At 35.0% G+C, this 20293-nt stretch overlaps 1 protein-coding gene across 1 annotated transcript in view; it reads right to left on the bottom strand.

The window, feature by feature from the left end:
- Nucleotides 1-16133, bottom strand: part of LOC140155947 (short transient receptor potential channel 5-like) — a 29394-nt gene extending 13261 nt beyond the window's left edge. Inside the window, exons 1-10 of the mRNA XM_072178979.1 lie at nucleotides 16022-16133; nucleotides 15208-15821; nucleotides 8695-8813; nucleotides 8133-8246; nucleotides 6783-6974; nucleotides 5333-5428; nucleotides 4816-4923; nucleotides 4121-4308; nucleotides 1557-1699; nucleotides 302-438 (exon numbers count right to left, since the gene is read on the bottom strand). Of these exons, the coding sequence (XP_072035080.1) occupies nucleotides 302-438; nucleotides 1557-1699; nucleotides 4121-4308; nucleotides 4816-4923; nucleotides 5333-5428; nucleotides 6783-6974; nucleotides 8133-8246; nucleotides 8695-8813; nucleotides 15208-15679 (1569 nt within the window). The 5' untranslated portion in view covers nucleotides 15680-15821; nucleotides 16022-16133. The remainder of the gene's footprint in view (nucleotides 1-301; nucleotides 439-1556; nucleotides 1700-4120; nucleotides 4309-4815; nucleotides 4924-5332; nucleotides 5429-6782; nucleotides 6975-8132; nucleotides 8247-8694; nucleotides 8814-15207; nucleotides 15822-16021) is intronic.
- Between the last annotated feature and the right edge of the window lie 4160 nt (nucleotides 16134-20293).

A 20293-nucleotide genomic window follows, 5' to 3' on the forward strand; every position in this document is an offset into this window, starting at 1 on the left:
TATTTTTAATTACTCATCTTAAGAGCACCGACGAGATGGTTCGTCAATTCAGTTAAACTTTTGCTACACAAAAGTGGCCCAAGCTGTTTTAGGACTACTTTACACAATTGGCTTGTAGAGCGCCGATTTTATTGAAACAAAGCCCATGTAGTAGCTTAGGAAATTACCTTGACGGCCAAATAAAACTCTACACAATCAATAAGTGACATAATTGCTTAATTCTGTTTTCTAAATTGTATACTTTTTGTTACAACCTGTACTTCGTCAGATATCTTAAAACATATTTCACGAATTGGCATACCTCTTTATAGCTAACTATGTCAAAAATGACTCCCGTCAAGAATAGTGTCACCAGTAGGATATCACGCCAGTGGTTAAATTCCGTCAAAACAGCTAGCTTTTGACTTTTGATACTCTTTATTTCACGCCATGTGATTCCTAAAAATGTGTGATTGAGCCAAATGAAACATAATGAATAGTAATAACGTAATTAAAATTAAAAATAAATACATTTCGGTATTTATGTAGCGCCTTACCACAGATCACGGAGTGTTCAAAGCGCTGTAATTTCGCTGCCATGGTGAATCATCACAATCTGATTGCATCAGCTAGGCATTGTACAGCCAGAATAGCGCAAACCTATCCGCACTTAGATTGTAACATCCACCATTTATCTGTGCAGCTCCCCAAATTCCATTGGGTGAAGGAAGTTTTTGATAACCAAACAACTAATCACCGATTTTTTGAAAGCAGGAGGAAACCGGAGATCCCGGAGAAAACCTGCGAGAGCGAGCATGGAATCGGGATAAACCAAGTGCACATGAGTCCTTGGGCCGCGCGAGGGAACTACCGCTGCGCTAACTCGCCCTCTCTCATGCCAGAGAAACCGTGACGTATATTACAAACCATCAATAAAGTGCGCGATATAAACAAAAAAGACGCTGCAATGTTGCTTATTATTAGCCAGTATTTAATATTTTGCACGTACGAGATAAACGCACAACATTTGTCCGTTTTACAATAAATTAAATATATAGTATATTAAAATTATATAACTATACGAACAACTATTTTATATGATCCATTTTGTTCGAAATTAGAAAATATCACTTCATTCATTCATTCATTCATGTGGTTAATACTTGAAGGTTGAATATATGTGTGAGATCAGCCGTATAAAAAGACAAGGCATCGAAATAGATTTGCACCGTACGATTTATGCAACATGACTATTTTCCCCGCGACAAAAGTATAATTTGGATAATAATATTAGCACGCGGTGGTCTTTAATCTACCGAAATATTTTTGCAAGCATAATATTACATAATGCTATACAATGTGTTGAACTGAGATAATATATATAGAATCACAATGCGGTACGAACGGACGTATGAACGGGCCAATGAAAAGGCGCAAAGGGTATACGCCGTATGGAACATAGCCACCTCACATTGCACACATTATTAATAAGGAAAATATATCCATTCAAGTTTTTGGAAGTCACTTATAATATAAAATATATAATCTTTTGAAAAATACTGATACCATAATCTTACCTAAAATCCAAGCAAATAAAAGAATCTGTGTTGGTCTTTCCAGAGACAGATCTTGTTTGAATCTATCCAGTAAAACAATATCAACAGTCAGCAAGACGACAAAAATGAGATCCGAAGCAAATTTCAAAACAAATTTCATGTACCTGTAAAGTTATAAAAAAAGTATAAAAAGCAGATAGTTTGGTTCTTTTTTTTATTCTTTAAACAAAGTGTAATTTAACTTCTTAAGCCATTGTTACGAGTCGTACTTGACTCAAGGCCAAAATCACCTTTTACCCGAACTCACAAGAATGCCCACACAAATACACTGTTTGATTAAGCTAACAAAATCTAAGTCTTTAATTGAAAGCAAAATATGATTGGTACAATAAATGACAACAAATGCATATACAAAAATAATCACACAATCACAATAATTATTTTAACTACTCAGTACTTAACCAGCATTCTTCTTCTTGAAGATAACAAAGTTCTTGTAATGTTCTGGACGGCTGATGTAAATATCCTTAATCAATTAATGTCCGGGGAAAATCAGCGAAGTCCTTTGTACACTTGCACTTATAAATATCCTTGCGTATCCTCACATAACAATGGTGCTGCTTACTCCAAACAATGATCTCCTTGCGCTGCTTGATAATAATTGTAACATTTTCCATAAAGTCCTTCACAATCCGCAGTAGAACATTTGTCTTACTTTGGGTCCATTTTCGTAGCTTTGAAATACATGTAACCATACTTCCAGCTTGTCGGTGAAAACAAAATAATTGCTCTGTGGGCACACAACGGTATCCGTACTTGATGAGATCCATCTACATTATATCTCCATCGCTCATAAGCTGTTTTAAATAGCACTGTAGGAAATTCATGATCTCCATGGCCACACTCAGTAATACTCCTTCACAAACAACTTGAGTATCCTGATTTTAACTGGTTAACATTATTTACTCTCATTTTGAGAGCTATAGCTACATCCATTCACATTACAATTAAGTCGATACAGGTCTGCAAAGAATTCTTGTTTACAATTCTGTTTTTATATAGTAAACCATCGGGGATTTTCCAAATGTTCTATTAATAGACATTGCCATCATTGTTCACTATTACAACATACTGATATTAGGGGATTTTCCCCTTGACATAAATAGTCTTGATAAATAATGTAATTGTTGCAACCATCTGGGGTTTCCCCTAGATGTCATAATACACAACTCTTGCATGATTATAAGGTACACTCCCCTATTTCATGAAATGGGATTATACAGGGTACATTACACCATTTTGTAAAATTTATTGAGGAGGCCGCCCTCAATATTGTTCAAAATTGTAATGTACGTTATTAAACTAACATACACTGTAAAAATCAAGACTTTGGGTGCTGTAGTTTTGGGAAAATCCGAGATTTTGAATAAAGCGCAGGAATCGTAGTTTAATTATTAGGATGGAAATATTAGTCGAACGCGTATACGCGAAGTTCATATCACAGTACGTACATGACGTACGGGACGGTCATACACAGGTCAAAGAACCGTCCCGTAGCACGACATACGGTGTAACACGCATTGGCGACATCGGCGCTGGTAACAAATTTCAAATTTCAAATGTTATTCGGGTCAATATTAAAAGGGGATATATCTGACAGTAAACGCTAAATTTTATAGAAAAGAAATACTAATCTATTTAGTATGGCAAAGTTACAATGTGGCAGTGTATTCTATTCATGTATTGTTTTAATTTGTTGTCATTAGCTAGGAAGTATTTATGAAGGTACAAGGAATAAAAGATGGCGTTAAATAAGTAGGTGCTGCATTGACCACTCACAGTGGCGTAGATTTCTTTTTCTTTTTTTCTTTTTTTGAAATGTGGAGGCGAGAAGGGATAATAGGGTTGGAAAAAGGTGTTTTGAAGTATAGTGAACCCAGTACTTTTCGGCGACATAATAAGTTTATGGTACAAATTCGCCTCCCCCTCCCCGTGACCACTCATTCAGAAATCAATAGAAGATAATTTGAATAGACTCTTTTGTCTTTTTGAAATCCAACCTTTTACCCTTCAAATGCCTATAATCTTGCTTGCTCAATGATATCAAAAAGCCCAACAAAAGAGGTATTTAAACTTACAGAACAAACTGCTACATCAGTGACGTTCTTAACTTATGTAAGACATTTTTGGTTTTTAAATCATGACGTCTCTCAGCTTCTCTTTTAACAGTTCACGATTAACGACACTTTTTGTGATAACGCCTGCCCCATTTGTGACGCGATCAAGCAAAATCAGTCGGAACTCGGAAATGTTGATTTTGAGATATAGCCAAACGCAGGTTTTATTTCCTTTTGTTTCCTGTTGTTTTGGAAACTCTTGAGTTGCTCATATCTTTAGAACAGGTTGCTCAATTTCAATGGAGATTTCTGCACAATGCAGCTTTGTAAATACTTTTTTCCATCATATAAGAAAATCAAAATTTAATATTTCCGAGTTCCGACTGTTTTTGCTTGATCGCATCACATTTATGATTTTTTTAATGTATGATCGATCTAACTTACAAAAATGCTTTTAATTCAACTTACGGTGATCCAATGTAGGTTTTCACCCAATTGGTTGGTATATACAGGTATGTTAAGGATATTATTGGGAAACCAATAACCATGCACAGAAAAAATAGCAACTTGCTCGTTGTACCCTTGTCTCGCAGGAAAGCCATATGACCATAGAACTGCGACAAGACTGCTTGTTGACAGTTTTGTTGAGCCACAAACTATGTAGAATATGTATATGAAGAAAAAAGATCGGCGTTAATGAATTTTAAAAAAGAATGTTACTCGTTGACTTTCACGGCACATATATCAGGTTAGAATTATATCGCCAACGTATGGCCTTGGAACTAAAAATGTTGAAAGAAAGTTTGTGGTAACTTGTGGTTATTTACTATTTGAATCATACCTGGATATAATTATGAGAATTAGGGCTCAGTTTGAATGAAAGCTCATTGTGTTAGTAGATTTCAGAGTTTTATTATTTTAATGATTTCAATACAAAATTAAGACGAAGCATCGATTTATCGATTAAACACTGTTGCAGCAGTGTTTACTACGATTTATTGATTTATCGATCGATTATTGATTTATCAATTGGGCATAACCTTTGACCTAATGTCGAAAAAGGCCATTATACTACTTATACAATCTCATTGTTTTAATGATTTACAAATTGCAATTAATATGTGGGGTTATGTTCAAACCAATATCTAGAAAATTTTAATTACCCCTTTTTGATTAAAATATATTGCTCGGGAAAGTTTTGGTAGTGGTGGCACTTTTTCCTCACTTTTTCCATTTGTTTTCTCTTCGCGATGGTTGAGGACTGTTAACAACTGCAAAATGAAAAAACACAAAAGACTTATTCTTTTGTTCTGTTTCTTGAACATTGAGCGTCGTCTCAACAAAATTTGTTTGCTCGTCTTCTGATCAATTATATCACGATATTACATAGTCATAGCGACTTATAACAGTAATTGTGTACATTATTGTGGATGGAAAGGGATCAACTAGTTACAAAAATTGAAATAGAAACAAAACAAACCATAGGGGTACGGGGGGAGGGACACGATCTCAAAATTTAGAAAATTCCATTGCAAAATTGCCGAAAATGGCTTGTGCCCCCCATCAGACCCGGTGATCTCCCCCATCATGGTCGGTGCCCCCCCCCCCCCCATATGATGACCCACGCTACGCCACTGAACAGCACAAAACAGCGGACTTTGCCAATAAAGTATTGATTACCTCCTCCGTGTCTCTCGCAAAGGAAATGATTTCTGTGCCGACCACATCTGTTGCCTCCGCCATTTCCAAGTAGCTCAGCTTAAACTCAACATCCGTCTGCATAAAATAAGCGACTTGATACAATTATTGTTTATATCTTTTGAACCAAAATAAAAACATATCATCAATCCAACAAACGATAATTAAAGCCATATTATAACATTTTCAAACAAAATACATTAGCATTTCTTTGCCATAAAATGTTAGCTTTTACTGTCAGATATATCCCCTTTATTTTTGAGCCGAACAACTACGGCAAAGCAAAGAAAATTGGAAATTACTACCAGCGCACATGTCGCCAATACGTACCGCTCCTTCGGTCATGTTATGGTACGACCCTTTGTTGTGTATATCACCGTCCCGCACACTGTGTGTTATGAACATCGTGTATGCCTTCGACTAATAATTCCATCGTAATAATAAAACGCCGGTTCCGTCGTTTTATTCAAAATATCGGATTTTGACAAAACTACAGCACCTAGATTCTTGATTTTTGCAGGGTATATTGGTTTAATAAAGTACAATATAATCGTGTAAAAAAAAGAATTTTAAAAATTCAGTGAGGGCGTCCTCCTCAGCAAATGTTACAATATGGCTTTAATGTGCACATCCTACTCAAACAAAATTGGTACTATAAATCATTATTTTAGAGGAGTCATGTAGAAATAAAAGTGATCCAAAAACAGTTATCAAAGATGAAACAAAATGCACTAATTGTGATCGCGTAACCAATTGGGAATTTATTGGCATTGTAAAGTAGCGCAGCGTGCGCTGGTTTCATGAGTAGGGACATATGCCGCCTCCCCCTGATCATGCCCTGACTGACCTAAAAAATAAAAGCAATGCGGGGCAATGCCCAGGAGGGTAGTTGGGGTTTGTGGGCAAGGATATGACTATATACCACCCCTTCGTAAAGGAAGAAACAGCCGAGGTGCTCCAATAACGACTCTTCCTGAATACATTGCCGGGATACATTGCGTCCAATAATTTGCCTAAATATGACTAATTTGGTCAAAATCAAGGCAGAGGCAGCGTAAAACATTAAAATTTATGGGGACGAGCATATTTTGTGCCGGTTTGACTTGGACGTTTGCGCGGAGGAAAATATTCAATTTCAGACTAATTGAGCTCAAAATGAAGGTGAATGTTGATATTTGATGGACCAATTTTACTATTGTAGCCCAAAATAAAGGTAAAAGGGCTTTAATTTTTAGGATTTTTAGGAGGGAATTCCACCATGAAAAAACGTAAGGGGCACGTGTCCACTGACTCTCATCTCACCCCACCCACCCCCATTTCCACTGACTTTCTCTCAACTCACCAAATTTTCAAAGACTGTGAAGACTGAACATTTTCCCTGACTGACAGAAGTAGTGGGAGTACTCCCTTTGGACATAGGGGCCTGACTAACCTGACTTAGTTTCCGCAGCTTCTTAGACAATTTGAAAGAGGCTTCGATGGGATCTTCATTGACTTGCGATAGATATGCCTCACTAGCGAGGGCTTTGTATATCTCCAGTGAGCCAACTGATTTCTGCAATTCATCGGTTGCATTGGACGAAGACTTCTTCGTATCAATCCTACATCCATAGTCTCTTAGCAACTTAATGCAAGTGTAACAGCACAAATACAAGATAGTGTCAGTATTATTGTTTACTGGGATGTAAAGGGTGCTTCGTATCTCGTGGTCTGGGCACGCATTGTACTATTTTGAAGGAATTTATGTGCAAACACTGAGTTTTTTAATACGTGTTAATTATGCTGTAAAATATGCTGATTTAAATCACAGACTCTGAGGGCCCATATGCACTAAAAGGTTAACCGAGGTCTAAAAATGAGGTACAACAAGGAGAACCGATTTCACCATGCGTGATTGTCACTTATGGGGAACAAAATAGTTACCTCTGGATTATTTTGCTACGCGCTCTGTAAATAATCCGGAGGAGCACCATTTTGCACTCCATGAGTGACACACATGGTGAAGTCGGTACTCTTTATTGTACCTCATTCCCGACCTCATTATTTAGATCATTAGACCTGGTCTAACTTATTTTGTGCATACGGACCTAGGAGTGTGATTAAACAATCTTGCACCAACAATGTTTCCTTACAGCCCTTGACATCGACATTTAAATATATCGCTGTTCAATATAGACCCAGAGGAGGCTTAAAGGCATTCCTACAATGCACTATGATTGGGAAATTTGATCGATATAACCTAATTTTAAAGGCAAAGTCCCCATTGCCACACACATAAAATGGTAATTTTAAAACTGCAGACAACGAGCTAATAGTTGAGACTTATGACCGATATTTCGATATTTGATTTTCTTACAGGAAACATTCATATTGTCCCACTGCATTAATTTTATTCATAAGTCTCAATGTTTTGAATGTTAAATAAAAGGATGAAAACACCAGATATTTGCACACAATCCCAATGCAAGGTATAGTCAACTATACCACATGTGTACAAAAGCCAGACATACCAAGGTCAGAAACCCCATTGGGTTGTGGGAATGTCTTTAAACATCCTCTGATAGAGACCTATCTTGATCCCACGATACACAATTCCACGGAGTCATGTGTTCTAATCGTTCATCGATGCAAACGACTTTGAACGTAGCGCATGAAATCTGAATTTCAAGCGAAAGCTTGTGTTCAATTAAATTAATCGTTAGACCTGTCCTGCAAGTTCAAATGTTGCCTAGCATGGTAAAACAATAACTTTCTAGTTATAATACCTTGTACTGTTCATTACCTTGACAAGAGTGAAGTCATTTCTCTGAGCCGCCAAGGCAATAGGTGTGACATCTGGGTGATAATCGTCATCTTCACAGTGACCATTAAGAATGGCAAGACGAGCTTCAGGTGTCTGTGCAGTTCCATTCAGAATGCAAGTAAAGGGTGAAAATGGAACTTAACAATGTTACAGTTTGTCTTATTATTTACCACGTTACAGACTCCTCACACAATTTGTCACATTTTACCAATTTCTAGCCTGAAAAAGGAAGGGGGTATTAACTCACTCAACCCTCTGTAACTCATTCAACCATATTCTGACAAGAAAATAAATACTTCTAGCACGACACCAATTTCCTGACACATGTGGCATTTAATTGACAACTAAGCGAAGGTCATTGAAATGGAAAAAAGCTGAGAATAAAATTACAGTTCTCTACAAACATCACCAAATTTATTCTTAATTTTAAATGTGTTTGATTGTTTTTTAATTGTAAATAACACATAAACTGCATGTAAGGGAATCGTTGGGCCTCTAGTTTCCTGAGGGATTCTATGTTTTGATATTTGACGGAAGTTACCTGATGCTTCGAAGCATGTCTACAGATTACCACTATAGTCTCCTCAAAACCAACATCAACCGCACGTAGCAATGAATCGCCAACGTGTACTCCATGTAACAGCAAATGTTCCACCATAACTAGGAAGTAACGTTAAGGAAAGAATTGGGGTTGACCTTTGAATATTAAAATAGTGCCAGTATAATCATTTGCGATGTTATTTCTGAAGTTTCACCTTAAGATCCAGGTTAGAGCTCTTAGCTTTAAACATAAAATTAAACATTAGACAATTGACTCGGTCCAACATCCGGGCTATCTCTAGTCTCGGGCCCAAACTGCATGTGGCTCACGGTTTGTTATGAACAACAGAAACCGGCTGTGAAGGAGGCTAAATAGCGATGTTGCTGGAGTGACATTCAAAAAAAAAAAAAACGACACTCGACCATGGAATTTAATTTTAAGTTTGTTAGTATATAAACGGTAAATCAAGTAAGTTTCCTCCACTCAGAAGACTTAGAAACGGTTGTTTGATTCCACTGACTATTTGCGATCGAAATTTACATAACACCAATGACAGAAATCATCAACAAAAAGCGAACGGTTTTCACTCGACCGTGAGTCGCATCATCAACCGGAAGTGACGTGGCACGGACCGACAGAATAGTCATCAATTTGTATTGATACTGAGATCTACGGTTGCACCACTAAGTCGTAGTAGGGATAGTTTTGACTAAGGTTTGGTGATCTATTGTGTCCTTAAGGGTACACGATGTATTGTTGGTCGAAGCAGTCAATATATTATTGAAAAATAACACTTTAATGTTTTGCAAAAGTTACTTTGAAAACTTGCTTGATTTATTGTTGTTAATTAGTTATGTACGTTTTACAAAAGTGTTGTTGTTACAGCCCTCTTTACAATATAACTCAAAAACCACAGGACCTACAAAAGTATATCTGTGATATTTGAATTCTTCTACACACTCGCTATGAAATGATCAATTAAATTTTTGTCAAAGCTATCTAACATTCGCAAGATGCTGAATAATAATAATATTTCTGAACACCTAAATTAGCTAACAATTTAGGACATGTTACAAAACTATATTTTCTAGAATTTCAGAAGAGTACTTTTAATATTGGCCGGTTATTTTTCACACAGCGACGTTAACTAGGCAATGTACTATTACCTATAACATACACTAAAACACCAAAGTGCGAATATTTCCAAACATCTAAATTAGCTAAACATCTAAATTAGCATATTGTGGTAACTGGACATTTCATCCCCTCGCATTTTCATCCCTGGACATTTCATCCCCTGGACATTTCATCCCCTGGACATTTCATCCCCTCATGTTAAAAAGCGTTCTTTGAGCGTGACAGTAAAAAGATTGCATATGAATATAATAATTGTTTAGGATCTTTAGAAGGAAATAATATAAGGAACTTAATCTTTATTTAAAATTAGTCTTATTTATCCAATGTATGCACCGTGTTCTGTATGAGCTATCACCAGCTGATCACGCGTATAAAAATCGATCGATGTTGAATGGCAATAGTGCAATGAATTTACCTATTGAACAGTGCGTGTAGGCCACCTACACGGATGATTCTAATTCAGTATTACGCCTAGTATTATTATTAAAAGTATTATTATTAAAAGTATTATTATTTTGCTATTTTACCGGGTAGGCCTATCGTTATCATTATATTATTATTAATATTTTTATTATTATTATTTATATTATTATACTTTGTTTTTTGTTGTTGTTGATATTAGCCTGGACTATTTAAGCTAAAGTGTATTTCTTCTCTTTCTTCCTGTTATTTATGTATTTATTGTGTATTGTTTATGTATCTACATGTATAGGCTGTTTATTTATTTATAATTATTATAATTTATGTATTTATTATTTATTTTGTTTGTTTATTTATTTATTATTATTTACTTAGTTGTTCATCTATTATTAGTACCGTACATTTTTATGGGAACCATGTATATGTGGATAGTATGTTAAGCTCAGGTCTATGTCTTTACCATAACAAGGTCTCGTCAGAAGCAGGAAAAAGAACTTTTCATTATCGAGGTGTTACAGCGTGGAATGAGATGCCACAACATTTAAGGTTAATAAATTACAACTCAAACTTGTTCAAACGGGCACTTCACAATAATTTCTGAACTTTTAATATTTTGTAAAATGTATATATGAAAAATGTAAATAATGCGCCAAAGTTTTACTTTTATGACTTTTAAAGATTGATGTATTTTGATGTATGCTTCTATATTTGAATGTTTGTGTTATTAATTATTTTACATAATATATGTTTTATGACCCAGTGAATATGTAAATAACTAGCCAAGGTCTTTATGATTTTAATGACTTTAGATATTATTTTATGTATAAGTTGATGTATGTTTGGATGTTTTAAGTTTAATTATTTTATGTATACTAGTATTACATGTATATTTTATGACGCAGAGAAATGTAAATAACTAGCCAAAGATTTTTACTTTATGACTTTAATGACTTTTGATATTTGATGTATTTGATATATGGTTCTATTTGGATGTTTGTATTTTTAATCATTCTAATATGTATAATTCTACCAATTACTATGTACTTTATATTTTATGACATGAAACAGGGCCCCTGTAATAGCAGATTTATCTGAAGGGTAACCCTGTATAAATATGGTTTTAATAAATAAATAAATAAATAAATATTATTAATTAAGATAGTGATAAAAGATAATAGCATCAAATATGTCTGCATATAGGCCCTAGGGAAGGATCGTGGCAAATCGATGAAAATAGAAAATAGCTTAGACTACATTACCAGTCGTTATCCACGGACCCGGGAGGGTGTTTCTGGGTTGATTGATTGAAAGTTGACTGAACTTAAAACTCATGGTTATAAAAAATTGTATAAAAAGGAATGGTAGGCCTATACTATTTTTGATTTAACGTTTTATCAGCAAGAAAGTATATTCGTCCCAAAGTATAAGGTCTCACATAAATTTATCATGAAATAAAAAAAAATATGATGATCGGTTAATGACAACTTGACTTCCAGTACGGCGTGTACAAGCACGACCCGAAATATTATGATGCATCCATCATCATGCACAAATCGGATCAAATCCTTTAGGTATTTTCGAAATGAAACATTTGTCAAAAATGAGGACACCACATATGACAAAGTTAAGCCCCATTCAAATACATGTAGTTGTGACGTGGTATATCAAAAGGAGACACTTTTGGGCAGGATCGTAAATGGAGAAATATAAAACTACCCTGTGGTGATTTTTTCATAATTTGGGTTTGTTGCAAATTGTTGATGTTAATAATGTTTTTAAAATATTGTCTGATAGTTTCAGACCGGAATATAACTGACATCTTCTATTTTTCAGACACTTTTCAAGGTCATTCCTACTAACATTGTTCAAGTTATCATACCTCCTCAGTAGGCCTATCAATGCTGACATACTGTGCATGGGTTCTTTGGGCACGGGTTACAGCTCTATGGTATTTACGGGTCTTTTGGTGAAAAGCTCAGTCTTTGTGAGTCCTTCCCCGCCAGAGTCCTTTTTTCTCAAGTTTCTTTCTTTCATTCATTTACAAATATTATTATGTAGTGCATGGTGATGATGGGGATACAGCTAGATAAGATGGTCATGATGGTCTGAGACTAACTAGGTATTTTCGTCTCAGATTATGCATGGTAGGGTCTTTTGGGGACAAATGCTCAAAGTCTATAGTTTTTACACGGGAGCCCTTCTTGATCGTTCGTCTTTTGTTCTAGTCTTTTAATTTGATTTAGTGGTATAAATGTACCAAAACCTGGACCACCTCCTCCTCACATAATACTCATTTTACAGATGAGCTCAGATGCTAGCTGCATGATCTGAGTCAAGTTGCGCTTTTCTCACCACGCGTTACCCGATAAATTCTTTGTTGAATGATAGGATTTTCATGAATTTCACATTATAGACTATACGTAATAACTTACGATCACGAATGTAAATTTGATAATGACTATTATGATTATCATTATCAGTAACACCCGTACAGGGCCTCTACACACGACATGCACAACTAAAATAATGAATAGAGTGCACACACGTCTTCCAAATCTAGGTATATCAAACACATTCATTCATTCATTCATAGTTATTCGGCAAAATCGACAAGAACAATATACAATCAATCACAGATTATCACAAATTTAGCATATATGAAATACATGGATACAAGCAAAGACACCAAAAAGCCGAACTGAATGCCAGGATAACCCATAAAGTCTAGCTGCAAATGTGTAAACTTATTTCCAATGGGGTCCAAGATTTGGAAGTAAATACACATATATGTTGTTTGAATTGTTGGATTAATGCAACAGTTCCTAAAATAAATAAATAAATAAATAAATAAATAAACAAACAAATGCAATAGTTCCTACAAAATAAATAAACAAACAAACAAATAAATAAACAAAATAAGTAACCACATGATCTTCAGGTGAACAAATAGGACTTACATGTATACTCGACTGACAAATTATGTTGATTAATATTTTTGAGCAAGTTTGTATGGGGTGAAACTGAGTTTGTCTTACTTTTAGAAAAATTAATCTAGAAAATATAATTTAGAGAAATCAAATTTAAATATTTGCGGTCGCCGGTCGTGCGATTTTTTATAACCCGGTCTTTAGGGGCCATGGATTGTAATCCATACAGATGCAGAATGTAAACTCTGTCGGGAATCACGTAGTTCAAACTTTAAAGTTTCCGGGGAGGGGGGGGGGGGGATTCTAATAGTAAAATGACATGCATGTGCGGAAAACCCCCAAAATCAGTTCTTTCTGCAGGTTTTTGAGCCATATTCTAAAACTTGGTTGCCGATCTTATAACAGTATTAGAGTGTCCCCACAAAATGGTCTTGGGAGCAAAAAATGGCTTTTGGTGAAAACAAGAAAAAATGGGATCTTTGGAGGTGTTGAAGGGGATCTTTGGAGGAAAGCAAGAAAAATAAATGGGCAAAAACAGGAGAAAAAGAAAAAATATAATGCAGATATTTATTATCAGTTGAACTGATGGAATTCCAGTATTTTGCGTATAGTACTCCTTAGTCTTTACCGTTTAGTATTAATTTAATTCTCCTACAAGTATAAGTTCTAACTATCCTTGTACTTGACTACTTTTAGAACCTTTTAATCGCACCTTATCAGTGATAAGTCTCTGGTTATATTACAGATTCCCGACTGATTATATAGTTATAGATTCCATTGATTAATAGCACACCAGTCAATGATTGAAAGAATTCAACTTCCTGTAACCATTCGGCTATTGTTCCTATTGTATAACATGACATTGCGCTAATCACCTCATCAAGTGGACAATACAAAAATATTGCCATGATCCTTCCATATGCAGACATATTTATCAATATACCGGGTACAATAAACAGATAAATAGTATTAAAAATGTACTAATTTTGTTAGATGAACAACTTTAAGTAAATAATAATAAAATAATAAAAAAAAAAAAAAAAATAAATAAATAAAAAAAAATAAATAAATAAATAAATAAATAAATAAATAAATAAATAAATAAATAAATAAATAAATAAATAAATAAATAAATAAATAAATATATGAATAAACAATACATAATAAATACATAAATAACAGGAAAAAAGAGAATACACTTAACATAACAATAATAAATAGTCTGAGCTATCAACAAAAAAACCCACAGTAAATAATAATAATAATAATAATAATAATAATAATAATAATAATAATAATAATAATAATATGCCTAATAATATTAACAATAATAGTAATAATATAATGATAACAATACTCACAGTAATAACAAAAGATATGCGCGTATGCACTGTTCAATTTAGGTAAATTCATTGAATGTATAAACTATTATTAACTATTAGTCTATTATAGGCCCTGCTGCCATTCAACATTGATCGATTATTATACGTGTGTGTGATCAGCTGGTGATAGCTCAAACAGAACACGGTGCATACATTGGATAAATAAGATTATTAATTTCCTTATATTAGTTCCTTCTAAGTTCAAGATTCTAAACAATTATTATATTCATCATTCTTGATTCACTGTCACGCTCAAAGCTACGCGCTACAATAGCGTTTTAACACGAGGGGATGAAATGTCCAGGGGATGAAATGTCCAGGGGATGAAGTGTCCAGGGGATGAAGTGTCCAGTATTCCATATTGTTAACCACATTCTTGAAAATGGTGTTATCTGTCGTTTACATATCCTTCCTAAAACACCAAAGTGCGAATATTTCCAAACACCTAAATTAGCTAAAAATTTAGGACATGTTACAAAACTTTATTTTCTAGAATTTTAGAAGAGTACTTTTAATATTGGCCGGTTATTTTTCACACAGCAATATATTCAACTCCATGTATTGTCATAATTTTATGTTTACAAGTATTATACTGATATACAATAGTATTGGTGGTGATGATACTATAAATAAAAGTACTAACTTACCAGAACTGCCTCCTGTGATAGCAAGACGCAAGGGAGTCTGTCCATTGTCATTTTTGTAGTTTATATTCAAATTTAGCTGTTGTTCCCTTAAGGAAAGCATATCCATGAAAGTAGTTACCTCGCCACTTTCAATTGCCAGCATAAACTGTTCTTCTGTCGTTTTAGTATCCTTTAGTGGAGGTCCATGTTCGCCATCTTCGCTTGCTGATTCATGATCATCATCAGATTCAATGTGGTTAGTTTCTGGTCGTCTGGTATCTCCTCCTGTTCTTCCAGTTTCTTGCAAGGCATTTGTGAATTCATTTGATGAACATTGTGCTTCATGTTCATCATCCGGTGTGTATTGGCAAGTGTCTTTAATTTCCTCATGAGCCATTGGTTTTCCGTTTTCTTTGTCATGATTATTGTCAATACTGCCACAGCCATCGGCGTCAGACGACAACCCAGTACGTGATAATTCTCTTTCATCCATTGGGAAGTAATTGTTAGTTTCTTTTCTGTATGACACATTTACGTTGTATTACTAGATTGGAGTATTCACACATACCCATATCGTTTTGCCTGAGATGTATAGATCTCCACCGTCAGTAGCACCGACTTTTCTGGAATACGAACTGAAATACAAAGTTGTTTATATTATATGTAGATTCTCATCAATTTAACAAAGCAAATCCAGCATTGATAAACACCTAGTGCTGATCATCTTCATCCATGTGCAACATACGCACAAACAAACACACCCCTTCCACACCCCAATAATCCCGGTCTTATTATTAGCCATATGCAAATGCTGAGACACGAAAAGCCATCTTACCTGTTGGTGCAGGAAACACTATAATAACGGTTGAAGCATCATCGCATCTATTTAATAACCCACACAAAAATCGAAGCCCGGCAGCCAGGAATATGGTGCATTCACCTTTAGTGTGTCGTTAAAATAATTATAGTCACAGCTTCATACACGGAACACACGTAATAGTTACATTATTTAAATTATAATAATAACATAGTACAGACGGTGATCAATAACCAGGAAGATGAGCTTCGGGCTTTAAGCATAGACCATCTAATATATGGTCTATAGACCATCTATTATGGTCTATGCTTTAAGGACACCTGTAGCTGGCCTCTTGAACATCCTTTTAAGTAAACCAATACCAGTTTGATTTTTCAAATAACCTTGCAGTATCTCATTCAAACTTTATGCACTGCTGTGTTGAACTACTACATTTTCTAATTCGCTTTGTTCATTTAGATTATGTCAGTTTTAATTCCATTGTTTTAAAAATTGCATACAAGATAATAATATCATAATTAATAAATGATAGATCATAGTGTGGGTATCGCTGTATTGACAAGACGGAAGGGCTGCTTGTCATTTGGCATTTACCACCTGCTGCTGATTATATTCAGAGCCAAATTGATATCTGTAATTAAATATCGATGAGTCAGATTTTGCAAATGGTCATGCACTTCACAAAGACAACGCAATGACAAACATTTGTATTCCAAACACTCGATACACACATACCTCCATCTCACCCTTTACGCACCACGCCCAAAGGTTTTACCCCCTCCCCCTCTTACGCTCGCTTTGTGCGTAACTTAAAATGGAGAAAATTATGGACAGTCCCTTATTCGCAAAAGGTTTATTGCCAGAAACATTTTAAATGTTGGGTTAGATAAAGGGTATATAAAAGGGTATAAACGTTTTCATAACATATTGCAAAATGTACTGCAACATATTCTAACACAATGTTATTCAAGCGTTAAAAGAATATTGTGCAAAATACATGTATGTTTGCAAAAATATTTTACAATAACATTTTGGCAACATGTTAAAAATTTTGTTGTTGTGTGTTTTCATACAAAACGTTTTTAAAAGTTTTCATGACCTTTATAAAACCCAACATTTAATGTTATTAAAACGTTTTTACCAAAACCAAAACCCAAAATATAACCCGTTTAAAACGTTTTAAAACGTTTTGTGTTTGCCGGGATGCTACTACATTTAGTTTTAAAGAAATAGCTAGTTAAAATGTGACATTTTGGGGGTAAAATGACATCATTTTCAAAAAGTGTAACCATTGCCATGAAAACGGAAAAGAACTCGAAGGTTACAAATTTAAAAAAAAATATAGCAGAAAATGTTCTCCAGACAATTTGAAACACCTGCCCTACAAAATATTTTTTAAATAGAACATGTCACAGGTTGTGTCAAGTGAGAAATATGAATGGCCAAGGCGACCAAAAACGTGTAAGATTATACGTGTAACCTTACACGTGTAAGATGCATCTTACACGTGTAAGATTGCATCTTATACATGTAAGATCGCATCTTATACGTCTTAGAATCTAGCGAGTTGCTTAAATTGACGAATCATATATAAAGAACCCATATTTAAACCACAAACAACCAATCATCTTACGCGTATTCATCTTTGACCAATGAAATCTTGCCATAGCATTTCTTACACGCGTAAGAATTGCCTATTAGGGATGGACGGTATTCCAGTTTATACATACGACGAGCGTCGAATAATCTCAGCCACAATATCGATATGTACCACGGTAGATATTGAGTACAAATTAACTCCAGATAACAGAGAAAAAGTAACCAGAAAGTGAGAGTAATCGGAATGTGACCATGACAGTCCAACAATCGGAACAATTCCTGACAGAATTTCGGTATACAATACAGGACATTGAGGACACTCATACAAATTTAGAAAATGCCTTGTTTTCGATGATGGTGACGAGCTCTATACTTATCCTCGGCCAATAATATCGCGTATCGCCCATCATTAAATTCAAAATCTAAAAACGTCTTTACATATTATTGGTCGAAGTTTGCAACGCGTAAGATGATTGGTTGTTTGTGATTTCTTACTCTGTGATTCGTCAACTTCAGAATCCCGCTTCATTCTTACACGTGTAAGATGCAACCTTACACGTATAAGATGCACTCTTACACGTGTAACCTTACACGTTTGTCTTACACGTTTTTTTGGACCACTTGGCCATTCATACACGTTTGTCTTACACGTTTTTTGGACCACTTGGCCATTCATAATGAGCTGCTAATCACACGAGCTAATCGTAGCCAAAAGTACTTCAGACATTAATTTGTCTGTAAAGTGCAAAGTCATGAGAAATCTTTTCAGTACTTTAAGGGCTCTGGTATGAGCGTTTGGGCAATATTTTATGTGGGACATGAGAGCACATCAGACATATCGAATTGCATTCTGATACAAAGAATGTCCTTCTGATATCAAATAATTTTGATTTGTTTTGAAATTCGCGATATATATAATATAATTTATATATATATATTAATAAAATTTGATATTGTAAAATGTTTGATATATAACAGTCCTCGAGGTAAACTTTATAAATCTAATGATATGTACTTAAGGGGGTACTACACCCCTGGCCAACTTTGTGCCTATTTTTGCATTTTTCTCAAAAATTATAGTTCATTGGTGACAAGTAAGATATGTATATTATAGGGGCAAGAACTACAACTACTGCACTAAAAATTCAGCAACTCAAGGCAAGCAGTTATTGATTTATTGATCAAATATTGGTTTTCCCTCATTTTTGACTGTAACTCCATAACTGTTGTCTGTGCTGAAATAAAATTTCCAGTGCAGTAGTCATAGTCCTTGCCCCTATAATATACATATCTTACTTGACACCAATGCACTATAATTTTTGAGAAAAAATGCAAAAATAGGCACAAAATTGGACAGGGGTGTAGTACCCCCTTAAAGTGAGTGTATGTAGCTGGGTTGAAAAACCGACGATCAATTAAACATTTTGATCTATATATATTGAATATATACAGGACATGTTTCGGGATTCAGAATGCAATTTCGATATGTCTGATGTGCTCTCATGTCTCACAAAAATACTACCCAAACGCTCATACCAGAGCCCTTAACATTGTTAACATATTAGCTACAACATGTAGCTAAATATTCACGGACATACACAGAATGCAACCCTCAAACTTATTAATGTTAATCAATAATTTTGAGCATAAAAGAGATGTCTTCATACATTGGGCCATCATAAATTGATAGTTGCAATTTGCAACTATTTTTTCACTAATGTTTTCACTCATTTAAAACCCATTACGGCTACTAATGACAGTAAATGAAAATAATGATGAAAGCAAATATGTTTTATGTAAATTTAATTGAGTGTTAGGAGGGCCGAGGGGAAATCCCTGATTCTGAGTCTAGACGGGAAATTGTTTTATATCACATAAAGCCACAGAATGGCTTGGCGCCCTTGATCGTCGGTCTAATCCAACTGAGCGTATCGATCTTATATCCGTGGATTACAGTCGCGCATTTGATTCTATTTCACACCATGTGCTCATTTAAAAGCTTCATAAGACCTACGGCATTCCCGGATCTTTATTGCAATGGATAACATCATTCCTTACTGGCCGTCGATAATGCGTTTCGGGGTGCTAGTTCTGAGTGGAGCAATGTATTATCTGGGGTCCCTCGGGGATCTGTTTTGGGCCCACCTTTGTTTAATATATACGTTAACGATCTTCATCTTCAGTCTCCCATGTACGCTATGCTGATGACACGTTCATTTTCAGGATCATTAAAGATGACACGGATATTACTATATTGCAATCTGATCTGGACAAATTAAACTGGTGGTAACAATAACGCTCTACAATTAAACCCATCTAAATGCCAAGTCATGTGCATAAGCAGGCGCACAAACAAACCTGTTCCAGTCTACCACGTCAATAACACTTGTCTTGCTACCACTGATAACCTTTGTCTCCTAGGTGTAACAGTCTCCAGTGATCTTTCGTGGAATTGTCATGTCAACAACATTTTCAAAAAGTGCAATAAATTACTTGCTTTTACCAGAATTGTCGCGGGAAGAACTCCTATGTTCTACTCAAACTTTACCAGTCGCTCATTTTGCCAATACTAGATTACTGCTCGCCTGTTTGGAATGTTTACAAGAAATGTAATATTGATAAATTGGAACAAATACAGCATCGTGCTACTAGGTCAATTCTTTGTCAACGTAAGGGGGCTCAATCATATGA

The sequence above is a fragment of the Amphiura filiformis genome, chromosome 6 (assembly GCF_039555335.1).
Source record: "Amphiura filiformis chromosome 6, Afil_fr2py, whole genome shotgun sequence".
Classification (NCBI taxonomy): Eukaryota; Metazoa; Echinodermata; class Ophiuroidea; order Amphilepidida; family Amphiuridae; genus Amphiura; species Amphiura filiformis.